Genomic DNA, 14,377 nt, shown 5'->3' with positions numbered 1-14,377 from the left:
CCGCGCCACAGGGCTGCTCAGAACCAGATGGGAGGAAAGAGACTCGCATCACACCAGGCAACACAAAAGCCCACAACCAGCTGCTGTGATGAATTCACATTGTGCAGAGAAAGCAGCGCACCGTGCTTCACCCCCGCGACTCCAGCTCTGACTGCATTTTGTCAGAATCAAGGGGAGGGGTCCCGGGTGGGGATGAGGGAAATACCGCGTACACGGAATGAATTTTCTTATCCTGTGTACCTCTATCATCTGGGCATTTTTCTCCATTTCTGATTGTAGCTTCTCCTTCAGGTCAGCTGCAAGAGAAACATAAAAAGTCGCTCAGATCACCGCAGCTCAGACTTTTCCACAATCTGATCCCCCAGGAAACGAGAAGGCTCCCGGCACCTCTGGCCGCTCCACCGAACACTTGCCGACATTAACAGGACAGAACACATCTGTGAGAAACAAGCAGGTGATGATGTCTGGGTTAATTAGCAAATCACACTCATGCCTGACAAAGGACGGGTGACGTCCAGCCAGAGCCACAGTCCAGGAGGACCGGGCGAGGCCAACTCTGGGGCTGCACAGATCACTGAGCGCTGAGCCTGCATCATCCTTCTGCTTACGGGGACCTCGGCCCGTCCACTCCACACTAGGCCACTGTGCACCCAGGGCCCCATAGTCCAGGATCCCACTGAGCCAGCTTCCAGGCTGGGTGCTGGACCACAAGTAAATGGAGAGAGGTAAAGACGTTCTAGGTCCCAACAGCTCCCCGCCTGAGAGAAGAAGCACAAGAAAGGAGGTGCTAGGCAGAGGAGGCTGGACTAGCGGGCGCGGCCAAGCGTGGGGCTGGGGAGGAATAGCACCAGGCGACAGCAAGCAAGCCCTGGGCGCGGGGAAGGCGGCCTGGACAACTCCAGAAATCACGCAAAGGCCCAGAAGCCAGCCTCCGAGGGCAGGTCCCGCCGGGTCCACAGGGGCCCCACCTGCAGCAGAGCTTCAGGGACCCGACGGCAGGGTGGGCCTCTCGGGGGACCGTTCCCAGGGGTGCACATGGAGGAAACAGCATCGAACAGGCCTAACTAAGGAAGGCATATTTCGTATTTTTAAAATTTAACAAAAGCAGGGGAGGACGTGGAACTATCTCCTCGTGTTTGCCTGAATCTAGGTGAAGAAACAGGCAAGGCATCAAAGGACTGACAAGGCTGCTCCTCCAGGTGGGTGGGCCCCCAGGAGAGGCAGACTCTGCAACCGGGGCAGATCACAGGGAAACGGGCCAGGGTTTCTTCTCCGGGGGAAGAACGTTCTAAGCATGAAAACACGAAAAGCCACCAAAGTGCTGCCTTTAAACACTTTAAGTGGGTGAATCGTGTGGTACATGAATTACAGCTCAATAAAACTACTACGTATGATTTTTACAAAAAGTACTAACAGGGCTTCCCTGGTGGCGCAGTGGTTGAGAGTCCGCCTGCCGATGCAGGGGACGGGGGTTCGTGCCCCAGTCTGGGAGGATCCCACATGCCGCGGAGCGGCTGGGCCCGTGAGCCATGGCCACTGAGCCCGCGCGGCCAGAGCCTGTGCTCCGCAGCGGGAGAGGCCACAACACTGAGAGGCCCGCGCACCACAAAGAAAAAAAAAAGTACTAACAAAAGATATACCAAGAAACATTAAAATGAAATCATATAAGTTCACCTTGAGGCCAGCACATCGCCAGACTGAGAGGCACCTGAGCCGCCACCTGGCACAGGGCGCAGGGGGGGACGGGGGCGGGGGCGGGCTCCACGAGGCCTGGTCGCACACAGAGGCCCAAGCACAGCTCAGAAGCCAGGCGCCTCCGACGACACCCGCGGGCCGGGCGCCGAGCGTACCTGCCTCCTCCCGGACCAGCTCCAGCTCCCTGCACGCGCGGCTCTGCAGCAGGGCCCGCTCCTGCGCGTGCCGCCCGGCGAGCTCGGCACGCAGCTCGGCCAGCGCCGCCTCCTTCTCGCGCTGCAGGTGCGCCTGCGTCAGCTCCAGCCGCGCCGTGTGCATGTCGCTCAGGCTCAGGCGCAGCACTTCCAGCTCCAGCTCCTGGAGGACACCAAGTGCAGTGAGATAAGCCAGGCCCAAGAGACAACTACACGATTGCACTGCCCCACTGCCGTGAAGCACGTAGGATCGCCAAGTCACAGAGACAGAAGGTAGAATGGCGGCTGCCAGGGGCTGGGGGACGTCGCTTAGCAGACAGGGTTTCAGGTTGACAAGATGAGAAGAGTTCTGGAGACGGATGGTGCTGACGGTTGCAAAACAGTGTGAATGTACATGAAAACACCAATGAACTGTGCACCTAAAATGGTTAAGATGGTAAAATTTATGAGCGCTTTACACTTAAGAAAAAGACTGTGACCAAAACGGAGGTTGAGGGAAGTATAAATGGAGTTTCAGTAACTACTATGCAAGAGGAAGGTGAAGCTGTTGATTAAATTTAGACTTAGATAAGTATATATGTTGTATTTAATAACCTCACCATTAAAAGAATAGAAACTGTATATTATTACTTCAAAATGAACAAAGGCAGAATTTTTTTTTAATCCCCTGATAAAAAATAATCCAAAGAAGGCAAAAAGGAGAAAAGAAAGAAACAAAACAGGCAGGACAAATAGAAAGCCCAATCAAACGTCTGATGTAAGTACAAGCGCATCAGCGATTACATTAGATATAAGGGAATCACTGCCCAGTAACTGTGAGTCAGTTAAAAATCAACCCTATGCTGCTCACCAGGCACACATCTCAAATAGAAGGATGCAAAGATGCTGAAGGTAAAGGAGAGAGAGGACCAGAACCACGTCTGATCCATTCACACAAAGCTCTACGTCAGAATCGGCACAGAAGCCAGGAGGGTGCTCGCTTCAGGGTGGGCAGCAGGGAGCAGGGTCCAGCACCGCCCTGCCCCTGAATTGTAGAGACCATTGCTCCAGGCCCTGCCAGGCCCTCCTCTGAGCCACATTTCTCCTGCAATAATGCAGACTAAAAACCAAACTTGCGGGCTTCCCTGGTGGCGCAGTGGTTGACAGTCCGCCTGCCGATGCAGGGCACACGGGTTCGTGCCCCGGTCCGGGAAGATCCCACATGCCGCGCAGCGGCTGGGCCCGTGAGCCGTGGCCACTGAGCCTGCGCGTCCGGAGCCTGTGCTCCGCAACGGGAGAGGCCACAGCAGTGAGAGGCCCGCATACCGCGAAAAAAATGAATGGATTAAAGAAAAGTAATCAATTCAACACTCATGGAAGTCACACCAAGCACTGTGGTACGAACTGGGATGGTAAGACCAGCGCCCAGCCGACAAGCCCGTCCCCCAGTGTGTCTCGCGTGCAGGGCTGCCCACATGGGCATGGGCATCGAGGGCCAGGTCCAGGAGGCACGCTGACCCCACAGGACCCTCAGTGAAGGAAGGGCGACTCTCCCTTCCACGCCCACCACCAAGATCAAAGGTCACAGGAAGACCGCCCCCAGCTTCCTCAGTTGGCTCCGGCCCCCACGCACGCAAGGGAGGCGTCCCCAACCGGGACACACTTTAACCGAGAACCCAGGAGAGGCATACCTTCGTCATCACCCTAGGCTGCTCCGGACTGTCGTCTTCCAGCTTCTGCGGCGTCCCCGCTCCACCGGGCTCCTGCAGCTGGAGGGGAAGGGCCAGGAGCATCCACAGCGGCTCCAGGGGTAGCCCGCCGCTGCCGCCCCCCCGCCGGCCCTGCCCGCCTCCAGGCCCGCCAGTTCCATCTGCAGTACTCTCCTCCTACACAAATCTCACGCTCTAAACATTTTTTATGTAACTTGCTTCCCTAATGATGTCGCTGCCCTATTTTTAACGAATTCTGCTTCTTTATTTCACCGCGTACTTAACACAAATCGCTAAACTTTAGTTGCTCAACACATATTTTCTAAGCTCTTAATTTTATATAAATTCAAATATTTCATCTTAAAGATTTTCCTTTAGATAAATCTTTTCCTTAATAATTTGCAGAATAGTATTTTTAGTTTCTTTTTGTAAATCACCTCAAAATTGAGTTTAAAGCTTTCCAATGACTTTTCTCCCAATAGTTTTGAACCATAAGTTTACAAGAATTGGGGCTTTTATCTGCAGGAAGGCTCAGTGCGCACGACTTGGCGACTCCCGGGCAGCTTCCACCCCCATGTTCACCTGCACCTCCAGCCCCGAACACATCACTGTGCCGCTGTCAGGGTGAGCGTTAGCGTCTGCTGGACCTAACTGCACTTATCAAGTTTCTTTTCTGGTCAGTTATAACTGCTTGAGAGGACTGGCATAATTTTATTCCTTCTTACAGGTCTTCCAAAGAACAATGAGAAAATTTACTTTTTTTTTTCCTAGAGTAAAACATTTTACTTTGCAATTACTACCAGACCCCTGCATTTATCTAAGACACAAAACGGATCTGAGCAACCTTGCTTCTCCCATATCATGATGCTATTTCATCATCCTAAGGATTGTTCTGTCACACTCGATTATTCCCAACCATGCCAACACCACCTTAAATAATGAGGAAACAGAAGAATGAGGGAACCACCCAGAAGGACGAGGAACAGTGAACTCATCCACCCTCCAGTTTTCTAAGTGACTGAGAGGCCATCTCAGTAGCCTGCTTTCAACTGACAATTCAGGGACTTCCCTGATGGTCCAGTGGTTAGGACTCCGAGCTTCCACTGCAGGGGGTGCGGATTCCATCCCTGGCTGGGGAACTAGACTCCGCATGCTGCAGGGTGTGGCCAAAACAAACAAACAGAACAAAAAACATATCTAAGGACAAACAAAACTGAAAAGGGTCGTCAACACTGACGCCACAGAAGAGTATTCCTACGAATAACTTCATACCCCAAACTGGAAGATTAGAAGGACACATTCTGAGAAAAAGCACAACTGAATAGTATGGTAACTGTTCAGTAAGTTGACTCTGCAATTAAAGGTCTTTCCACAAAGAAAGCTTCAGTCCCCAACAGCTCCACCATCTTACACCAGCTCATCCACAGAGCAAAGGACCCTCTCAGCTCGTCACATGAGGCCAACATAACCTCAACACAAAAACCTGACAAGAGAGGAAAATTACAGGTCATTCTCTCGCAGAACACACTTTTTCTAAATCAACTGAGAAGACCATATGACTTTTCTCCTTTAGTCTCTTAAGTGAATCACACTGATTTTTTTGGAATGTTTGACTAAGCTTGCACTCCGCTAAAATACACTCCACTCCACACCCACCAAAACTGTTAAAATAGAAAACAAATGTTAACACCAATCACAGGTGTTATAGAACAAGGAAAACACTCACATGCCACCACTGAAAATATAAACTGAACAACTGTTTTAAAACACAGCTCAACACACACAAGTTGAACGTATACCTAAATACTGACTCAGACATTAAATACCTAATTACGGCCCCATAGAAACGTGTTCACACAGACACCAAGAGACTTGTATGAGAATGTTCACAGCAAATGCCAATCAACAGCGGAACAGAAAAACCAAGGTACATCCATACAGCAAAATACTATACAACAACGAAAATGAAAGAACTATAGCCTTTAACTCCTAAAGGATGCTGGATAAGAAGACCCAGACTCAGGACATGCATACCGGATTATTTTATTTATAAAACACTCAAAACCAGCAAAACTAAACCATTCTTCTAAAAGTCACAGTGCTCCATACACAGAAAGTAACTTGAGATGGATCACAGACTTAAACATAGAAACCAGGCCATCAAGCCTCAAGAAGACACTGGGGATTACCTTCACAACCTCAGGACTAGGGGAGACCGTTTGGACAGGACACAGAAGTCACTAACCATAGGAAAAAATGATAAATTCAACATCAAAGTTAAGAATATTGGCTTATCACAAGACACATTAAGAAAGCAACTTAAGCAAGGTAAGCAAGACTAGGAAAAATATTCAAAGTACATATATCTAACAAATAACCTGGGAATGCTAAACAATAAACTTTGGAAAACTAAAGACAAAAACAACTACAGGTTTCCCCCACTACCAAAAATAGAGCATTCCTATGAAAGCTTTCATAAACCAAGATGGCATAAAGGTAAAGAAGCAATTAGATTTCTTCATAAAACTGAAAATCCTCCTTGAATTTCTTTCTGTTAGCAAAAACGGGTACTAATGTAGATCTTTTGTAAAAGTGAAGTGGTGTAAAGGAGCTTTCGAGAAGTGGCGGATGGCTGTGTAAACAAACATTCTGTAGTTAGTAAATCTGTGTTTACTGGCATGAGAAGTAGCAATTCTGAAATTACTCTGTGTGTATTTTAAGATAGAGCAAATAAGTAAAGATACTGTAGATAAGCCTTTTCCCCAATTTCTCACTATGGGAAAAAGGAGCTAAAAATAAGCAGAGGGGAAAAGCTAGAATAAATTCTGTGCTGTTGGACTGGAACGGAAGATATTGGTGTGAACGCATGGTTTTGATTATACATGCAAATAGACAGATAGACACAGATGTGCGTGTATATACGCACATTTACACTTTCTGGCTCTGTCTATTGAAACAGCCTAGAAGCAGCCATACCCCGCAAGCAGTAAGCACACCTAGCGCCCAGATCCTGGATTCTAAAGCCATTCTCCACCGAAAGGAACCAGGGCTCCTTGAAGAAATGGCTGGTTTGGGGCTGCAGCAGCAAAGGGCAAAATAAGCCTAGAAAATCTTGGTGCCAGGAATTAAGGCGCCAGAAAATGATGAGGGCATGTTAAAAGGTCACATGCCAATTCAAAGGCACTCCCAGTGGCCAAATGTATGTATTTCAGCAACAAAATAAACATGGATATGATGGATTAAAACCCATAATAAAATAAGTATCTAGGAGTCCATACTGATATAAATAATTGAATAAATAAATTGCGGAGAAGCAACAGTTCCTCCTTAGAGTAAAACGCCAATTAATATATGTAGATGGAATGATGGAAACAAAGTCATCATTTGGCCAACACCATCACAGTAATTACTGCAGGCAAGAATCTTCAATAGAAGCTAAAACTAATGGAAAGTACCATGAGAAATGGAGTATTTACAGGGTCTCTAAGTACCTCCTCATAATATACTTATTAACTACAAAGGGGAAAACAAAAACTTCTCTGTCAGCAGAAATCTGGCAGGCCCCCCAGTAGTGAGACATAGCTACCACCACACCACCTGTGCTTCTTCTCAGGATGCACTCAGCAGACATCATCATCACTTCCACCGTGTTCCTGCCAAAATGCACAACCTGACTTCAATCGGAAGGAAACATCAAACAAACCCAAACTGACAGGGATCCTACAACATAACTAGCTAGGACGCCACAAGTGTCAAACTTACAAAACACAAAGGAAGACTGAGAAACTGACCAGACTGGAGGAGACTAAGGTGACAAGGCACTGAAATGCAATACAGAATCCTGGACCAGAAAAATCGGAAAAAGTAGAATAAGCTCTATCAATCAGCTCACAGTATTGTTTCAATGTTAACTAAAACTGATGTGATTTATACTATGATTACATAGGTGTCAATATTTCAGGAAGCTAGGTGAGGGATCTCCAGGAACTCTGTGTTATTTTTTGCAATTTTTTTTGTGGGTCTGACATTTTAAAATGAAAAGCTAAAAACCACAAAACCTTTAACTTAAAATAAAAAAGACTTGTCTGATTTGAAAATAAAAATATGAAATTAATAAATGATGATTTACATTGCGAGGCTTTCTCCTCAAAGAGCCTAAGCAGGAAGCATACAGAGCAAAGCCACTGAGGGTCAGGGCTCAGCGCTCTCAACGTGGCTTCCGTGGACTCAGCTGTGACCCGCAGCTCGACCCCAGAGAAGCAACAAGAGCACGAACACGAACCGAAACTAACATCCAGCCTCAGGTCCCTCAGACCACAGGGAGTGGAAGCAGAGTGAGGTGGGCACAGGCTGGTCCAAAGACTCAGGCACCAGAGTTCTGGGCAGCTGCTCCCCGGGCAAAGTCGGAACGCCACGGCGAGGTCTTCCAATTTTTCCAAAGAAGGAACATTCTATAATACGTTTGTAGGCAGAATATCATAAACTTTATATGCTAGCAATCATTCCTTTTTTTGCAATAAGGCCGTCCAGACACAGCATGACTTGGAGTCAAATTCTGCCCTCAACCACCAGTTTTCAGCTCATTCTAGCAAACAGCTGCCCCGGCCCTGCTGCACACAAGTTAGGGGTACCCCCAGTTCAAGTGCACACACGAGAGGAGGCCCCAAGGAGACCCGCATGCAGGCAACCAGGAGGCCCAGGGAGGCCATGCACCCTCAACACCCAGGTCCACACCCGCCCCTGCAGCTCACAGGGCCTCAAGCAACAGACAAGACACCATTTCTGTGACACCTTCAGCCCTGCCCTCCTCACCCCACATTCAGAAAGGAGGGAAAGGACAAAGACCAACAAGTAGGTGGATTTGACAGCAGGTGAAGGGATATTACGGCTTAAGTGTCCAAAGATACCTGTCAGGGGGGCTGATGCACAGCCACACCCGAGGAACCCACACTTGTCAAACTCCCGCTACCACGCACAGCACCAATACTGACCCCTGCCTTCAAACAGTTCGCCCCAAATTTCTCAAAATCATGGGGTGCAGAAAAATCTTTAATTAGAAGTGAAACCACAAAAATATACGCCACTTTTGCAAGATAAAATAAAACCCCCTTTCCCCACTTTTGATAGGCAAAAACAGACCTAAGACCATTTTTAGTAAATTACGCTAGCAATAACCAGGAGATAAGCAAAACGTGAGAACACAGAGCCGAGCAGATCTACCTGAGGGGCTCCTGCGCCATCAGGGGTGTCGCTGCACGACGCGTTCTTGCCAACGGCCCGGCCTCCCAGGAGTCCGGCAGCCTCGGCCGCAGCTACCGGACTCTCCTCCTGGTCAGGCGCATCGACAGCCGCGCCCTTCCTCTTCGCCGGCGTTTTCTTCGAATGCGCACAGTCACCTTTTGTTTTTCTCTGTCGGAAGTGAGCAAGCTGCGCAAAAACGTGGAGAGGTAGTAGAGACAAAGGTAAGTGAGGAAAAAGTAACAGAACCACAAAGACAGCAAGCTTGTGGGGCACATGAGGCTCTGGGGCTGGCTCAGTCCACACGGCCACACCTGGCCAGACTCACATCAACCAGGCCCCGTCCCAGAAACACCACCTCCATTAACATCTACGATACTGGGAGTTAAAGCTCAGAATGACACCAAAGAATCTAACATTAAGGACTGTTAATGATGCCTCCGGACAAAGGAAAGCAATAAGGCTGACGGGCAGAATAGCTGTCCCAACCCCTGACAGTTTACAGAAAAATTCAAAAATTAAAAAGTACATCTATTTAAAAAACTGACAGCTTAATCAAGGCATGTTTAAGGTTTAAAACTATCTAGAAAAGCTAAATTCTCCCTTTTTGCCCCATTTTCCCCAATCAGGGAAATACATAGCCTAGCCAAAACTTCCTTGCCATAGATTCTGAGACAAGGTACAGAAATAGCAAAAAATTAATTAAGCCAGGTCAATCTAACATCCTCCTTTTTGGAATCAGATGTTCTATTTTTCATGACGCAGCTCACCAAAGCACCAGGGACCTCCGCAGAATGTCCCCATCAGAAGGCACACCTGGCTCTGTTCAGTCCCACAAATCTGAGGGTTTAGACTGTTCACACACCATCTCCCACTAGCACCTTATTCAAAAGGTAGGATAGCTAACGTCAGCTTTTCACAGGAGGACAAGGTCCTTCAAATGACAACTCTGGTCATAAAAGTAAATGCATCTAACAAATGTTTGTATAAATGATAACAGAAGTGCACAATTTCATGGACATAGGAAAATCACAAAAGGCAATTTAAGTGAGAGAAACCGTCTCTCAAGAACAGACACTGCCTTCAAAACCAGTCCCAGATTCGTTTATTTTGTGCCCAACTCCATCAAATCTAACCGTCTGTGAGATCCCTTCCTGCATCACAGACCCAGTCTCTGGCCTGTGGTCACCCAAGAAGAGGCATCTGTTTCTTCTCCCAAGGTGAAATCTTCTCATCACCATTAATGCTCCTTCAAGCAACATTTAGGCACATTTACAAACCATGGTGAGCGCAGGGAAAACGGTGAGTATTAAACTCCGGCTCGCTTCCAATCTCCTTCCTACGTGCCAGGCACATGCAAAGGGGAAAAAACACACTACAGCCTCACTCTTCAAACCCCAGTCGGAAGTCTGACCTGCACAGGAAGCCCAAGGAGGCCGCTCTGTCCTCTGCCTGTCACCACCTCACACCACTCACCATGTGTTCTGAGTGTTCCCTTTAATGCAGTGGCCCTGTGGTTTCCTCAAGGGAAGGAACTAGCACGGAACTGAACACCCCTGCTGGCTGATCCATGTGAAATTCCCAATGTCTGACCACGTCTGACCTCAAACAGCAACCTCGCAGGGCTCTGCCTAATAGTCGCGGGCACTGCACAGCGGCTCCCCACGACAGCCGGAGTGGGGTGGGCCAGGGCGGCACAGCACACGCGCCCAGGCTTTCTCCACTGTCTCTAGGGCCCGCTTCTGGTCGGTAAACGGTTCAATGGCCACAACACGCCCAGAACAGTGAGTACCGGACGATGCCTACGTGGATGACAAAGGCCCACTCCGGGACCGCACAGAGCTCCCGGGGGCATCCGCAGCGCAGGGACGTGACACCTCCCAGGAGGCTCCGTCCGGGCGTCTGGAGCTCCCAGGCCCGGCGCGGGGGGCGGCCCCGGCAGAGGCCCTCCGCCCTCACCTGCCCAGGACTGTCCACCTGGGCCCCAAGCAGCGAGGAGGCGGCACAGGCGTTTCAGGAGCCCCGACACCAGGGCGTGGGTCGGTGGGAGGCATTCCACAGGGTGAACAAGTCCCGTCCTCGGGAACACCACTCTGAACTTCTATAGCAAAAAGAACTGCAGAATTCCGTGTAAAACGATCTCTGCACGTCGTTTTAACCGGATGGAAGCTGAGCTGAGCCCTAGGGGGAGCGCCCGTGTCGCCCAACTGCAGGGAGTCCCGGCCTCCAAGCCCTCCAGGAATCCGGGCGAGGACAGGGAGACGCGCAGGTGCCAGTAGGTGTGCACAAGAGCGCAGGTGTGGTGACAGCGCCCGTCCCCGCACCTCGGGCTCCGGGAGCGGGCGGCCGTCAGGGACGCCGCGTCCGGAGGACACCACTGTCTCTCAATGAAGCCGCCTCGCCGGCTCCTCTGGCAGTTCCCCGGGGGTGGTCGGGGCTGGGGTTGGGGGGGTGGGGGTCCCGGTGGGAGGGGAGGGGCCGGGACGCCCGCCTCCCACGGCCCCGCCCCTGCCCGGCGTAAGCGCAGCCCCGCCAGTCCCGGCGTACCCCGCGCCCGACCTCTCCGCGAAGCGCCGCGCGCCCCCGGCCGCTGATTGGCTGTGGCTACGGCGGGGGCGGGCCCAAGCAGAGGGCGGCGGATTCAAGATGGCGGCGGCCAAGGGGCGGCTTCCAGCCCAGTCGGCGGAAAGGGCAAGAGTGCGGCGGTAGCGGTCCCCTCCTGGCCGCGTCCGCTCCTGGCAGGGGGCGGTGGCAGGCACCGGAGCCCGCCCTGTGGAGCCCACGCCGGGACAGCGAGGGGAGGAGGCGCTGCCGTTTACCTTCGCTCTCCCGGCCTCCACTTTTCTGCGCCGCTGCTCTTGCTCATCTTCTTCCATCTTACTCCGGGGGTCTTCGCAGGTCGCCGGGAGGTGAAGGGGCCGATGCGCTGCCGCCTTCGCTCTATTTACACTCCCTCCCCATTGCCTGGGCTCACCCTCCCCCCGCGACAACTGTCACGCAGACGTGGGCCCGCCCCGCGTTAGGCCCCGCCCCGGGGCGTGCACCCCCGGCCCGCGGCCAATCAGGGGCCGCGGTCCTGCCCTCGCGCACGCGCGTTCAGGGAGGTGCCCTCAAGGAGGCGCGGCCCGGCGGAGCTCCGCCCCTGCGTCCGTTCCTCCGATTGGCGCATAGACGCTCCCGCCTCTTCGGGCAGGACCATTGAGCGGGGCGCGGCAGCCTCGGCGCTCTCTGTGGTTGGTCGGTTTGAAGGACCCCGCGCACGTGGGTCGTCGGGCCCGGCTGGGACTGGCGCGGAGGCCGGTTCGCGCTCCCGCGAGGTTGAGGCCGCCCTGGGGGGAGTCTGCGCCGGTGTCCAGTTGAGTCAAGCTTCGCGAGCCTCCGGGGACAGCCCAGGAGGCCGGGCCCCACTGCATGCGTGCGCCAGCTCAGGGCTGCCCGTAAAATCGCTCCGGGTTGTGGCTGTGCCCGGGGATGGCAGGACCCAAACTTTCGTCTCCAGGGGTCCTTTCGGCGACCGGGATGGTGGCCCTGTTCGTGTCACGATCGCAGACAGCCAGCAAAATCACTTGATTCCGTTCCTAGGAGTCCCTCCTTTGGGTCCCGCTGGCGCCTGGACCCACAGAACCGGAATGCCGGGGGCGGCCAGAGTTAGTCAGTGGGAATCGGGGCCGGCATCCCCAACCCACGGAGCCCAGAGCTACAGGGACAGGAAGCCACCGGCGGTGCTGCCACTCCTGGACCCATGGATTCTTCCCACTGGGGATACAGTGCCATATCGAGGGCTCTGGTTTAAGGCGTCTGCCCCCAGCTTGCACAGTCAAGGGTCCACTCTGGCACCGCTGCCATAAAGCAGTGCCCTGCGTCAAAGAGTGTTAGCAGGGACCCCATGCAGTGAGAAACTCAGAGAGGGTCAGGCTGAGGCCCTGCGGGCAGGAAAGGCAAACCCACACCCGGAATACAAGTGTATTCCTGTTAGGACAACCCCTGGAACCCCAGCGTGGAAGGGGCTCCATAGGGCCACTTGCCAAGAGGCCTGTAAGGATGCAATTTTAAATGATACAGTAATTGTGCGCAGTTCTAGATCACCAGAGGGAGAGAGCTGTTTCAGTGAAAGGCAAAAAAGTCTCTTCTCACATGGAAAAGTTTTAAGGCCTTGAAACGTTTGGGTAAATCAATCCAAATATATTGTAAATGGTTATTAAAAAGGAACGTGCTGTACTTCCGGTTCAAATTTCTGTGAAGCTAAAACTGCTCAAAAAGATAGCCTGTTAAAAATTTTTTTAAAAAGAAAGAATGTGATGTGGGTTATGAATTCATGGTCCGTGTGGGAATTGGAGTCTCATGAAATCATTGTTTGTTCCTTAGCTTCAGACTCCACTTAAGCCTGTTTGTCCAGATGAGGAAGTAAGGCGAGGTTTTTATTCCTAGCCCACGGTTTTGATTAACAATCAAATGCTGCTACAGTTATCAGGCTCATTGGAAGCTGATAAGCTCTGACTAACTGACACTGATCCGAAGCGTGTTGTTGGCATCTCTTGTTACTGTAGCGTAAATGTGCCTGGGTGAGCGTTCCCTCGCGGAGGGTGGGGTGGGGGGATGCTCTCATCAACTGGTGATGGTTACCTAAATGGCGGGGGGGTCGCAAACTCAGGAAGAAACACAGGAAGCCCCTAAGCAGCTGTGCCTCGGTTTCCCTGTGTGAGAAGTGAAAACACCCACAAACTTGCCCCCGCGTCAGATCTGGCCGGGGTAGAGCTGGGTAGGATGACAGCGCTGCAAGCGGCAGCCGGAGAAAAGGTGGCGTATCAAGCAGCGCTGCTGCGGGTTAGCGTGCAGGGGTGTCCGGCGAACACGCTGCGGGGTCCGTGTTTCCTTCGCTCCTGTGCCTTCAGTGCAGTAGGGTGTGTGTGCGGGCCGTGTGCCCCCTGTCTGCTCTCTGAGACTGAGTGCCAGTAACTGCGCTCCTCCACGAACGTGCTGTAGCGACTTTACTGACACACGCTCACCTTTCAACCTGTGTGAACGTGTGAGTCGAAGCAGCCGCAACTTACACAAACCTTCCGGGAGCCCTGGAAGTTCAACCTCCTCCTGTGTCAGACCATAGCCCTCTGTGTGGTGAGTGATGCTTGCAGTCTCGGCTCACAGACACGCGGCGGTGGCCTCCTAAGACCAGGGGTAGGCAGGCAACACTAGCAGACCACAGGGTCAGATTTCCCAGGAGCAGTCAGAGACTCAGATCTATGCCTGAATCTCTCAACCTTTACATGTTGCAGTACCTCTAAAACTTTGTGGGGGGCCCACGTGTTTGCCCACGCTGCTTTGGCCAGTGGTTTTCAAACTGTGTTCCGAGGAAGCCCAGAATCATTTCCACGGCTATTCTAGATATTCTGAAATGTTGGATCTGACTCTTAACTTATTTTTAACAATTAAACAGCTGTCCAGATATGTAGATACTCACCTTCAAGGAGGGAAACACAACCCCCCACTCCTTACGTATGGGCTGTGCATAGCTACTTCCTCCTGAAGAAGACAGTGTGGAAAGGGAGAGAGAAATAGTAGCTG

At 51.7% G+C, this 14,377-nt stretch overlaps 1 protein-coding gene across 9 annotated transcripts in view; it reads right to left on the bottom strand.

Annotated features, from left to right (window-relative positions):
- Window positions 1-13,395, bottom strand: part of PCNT (pericentrin) — a 97,864-nt gene extending 84,469 nt beyond the window's left edge. For 2 of the 9 annotated variants that reach the window (XM_033856287.2, XM_073804610.1), the window contains exons 1-5: window positions 11,635-13,393; window positions 8,798-9,004; window positions 3,560-3,637; window positions 1,851-2,052; window positions 241-296 (exon numbers count right to left, since the gene is read on the bottom strand). In XM_033856287.2, coding sequence (XP_033712178.1) covers window positions 241-296; window positions 1,851-2,052; window positions 3,560-3,637; window positions 8,798-9,004; window positions 11,635-11,691 — 600 coding nt within the window. In that variant the 5' untranslated portion in view covers window positions 11,692-13,393. Of the gene's footprint in view, window positions 1-240; window positions 297-1,850; window positions 2,053-3,559; window positions 3,638-8,797; window positions 9,005-10,291; window positions 10,427-10,774; window positions 11,120-11,139; window positions 11,600-11,634 lie in introns of those variants that run through there. The other 7 variants (XM_073804614.1, XM_073804611.1, XM_073804609.1 and 4 more) reach the window with 7 other exon arrangements.
- Window positions 13,396-14,377: the final 982 nt, after the last annotated feature.

Source organism: Tursiops truncatus, chromosome 4 (assembly GCF_011762595.2).
Source record: "Tursiops truncatus isolate mTurTru1 chromosome 4, mTurTru1.mat.Y, whole genome shotgun sequence".
NCBI lineage: Eukaryota > Metazoa > Chordata > Mammalia > Artiodactyla > Delphinidae > Tursiops > Tursiops truncatus.
This window is presented reverse-complemented; position numbering and strand designations above follow the sequence as displayed.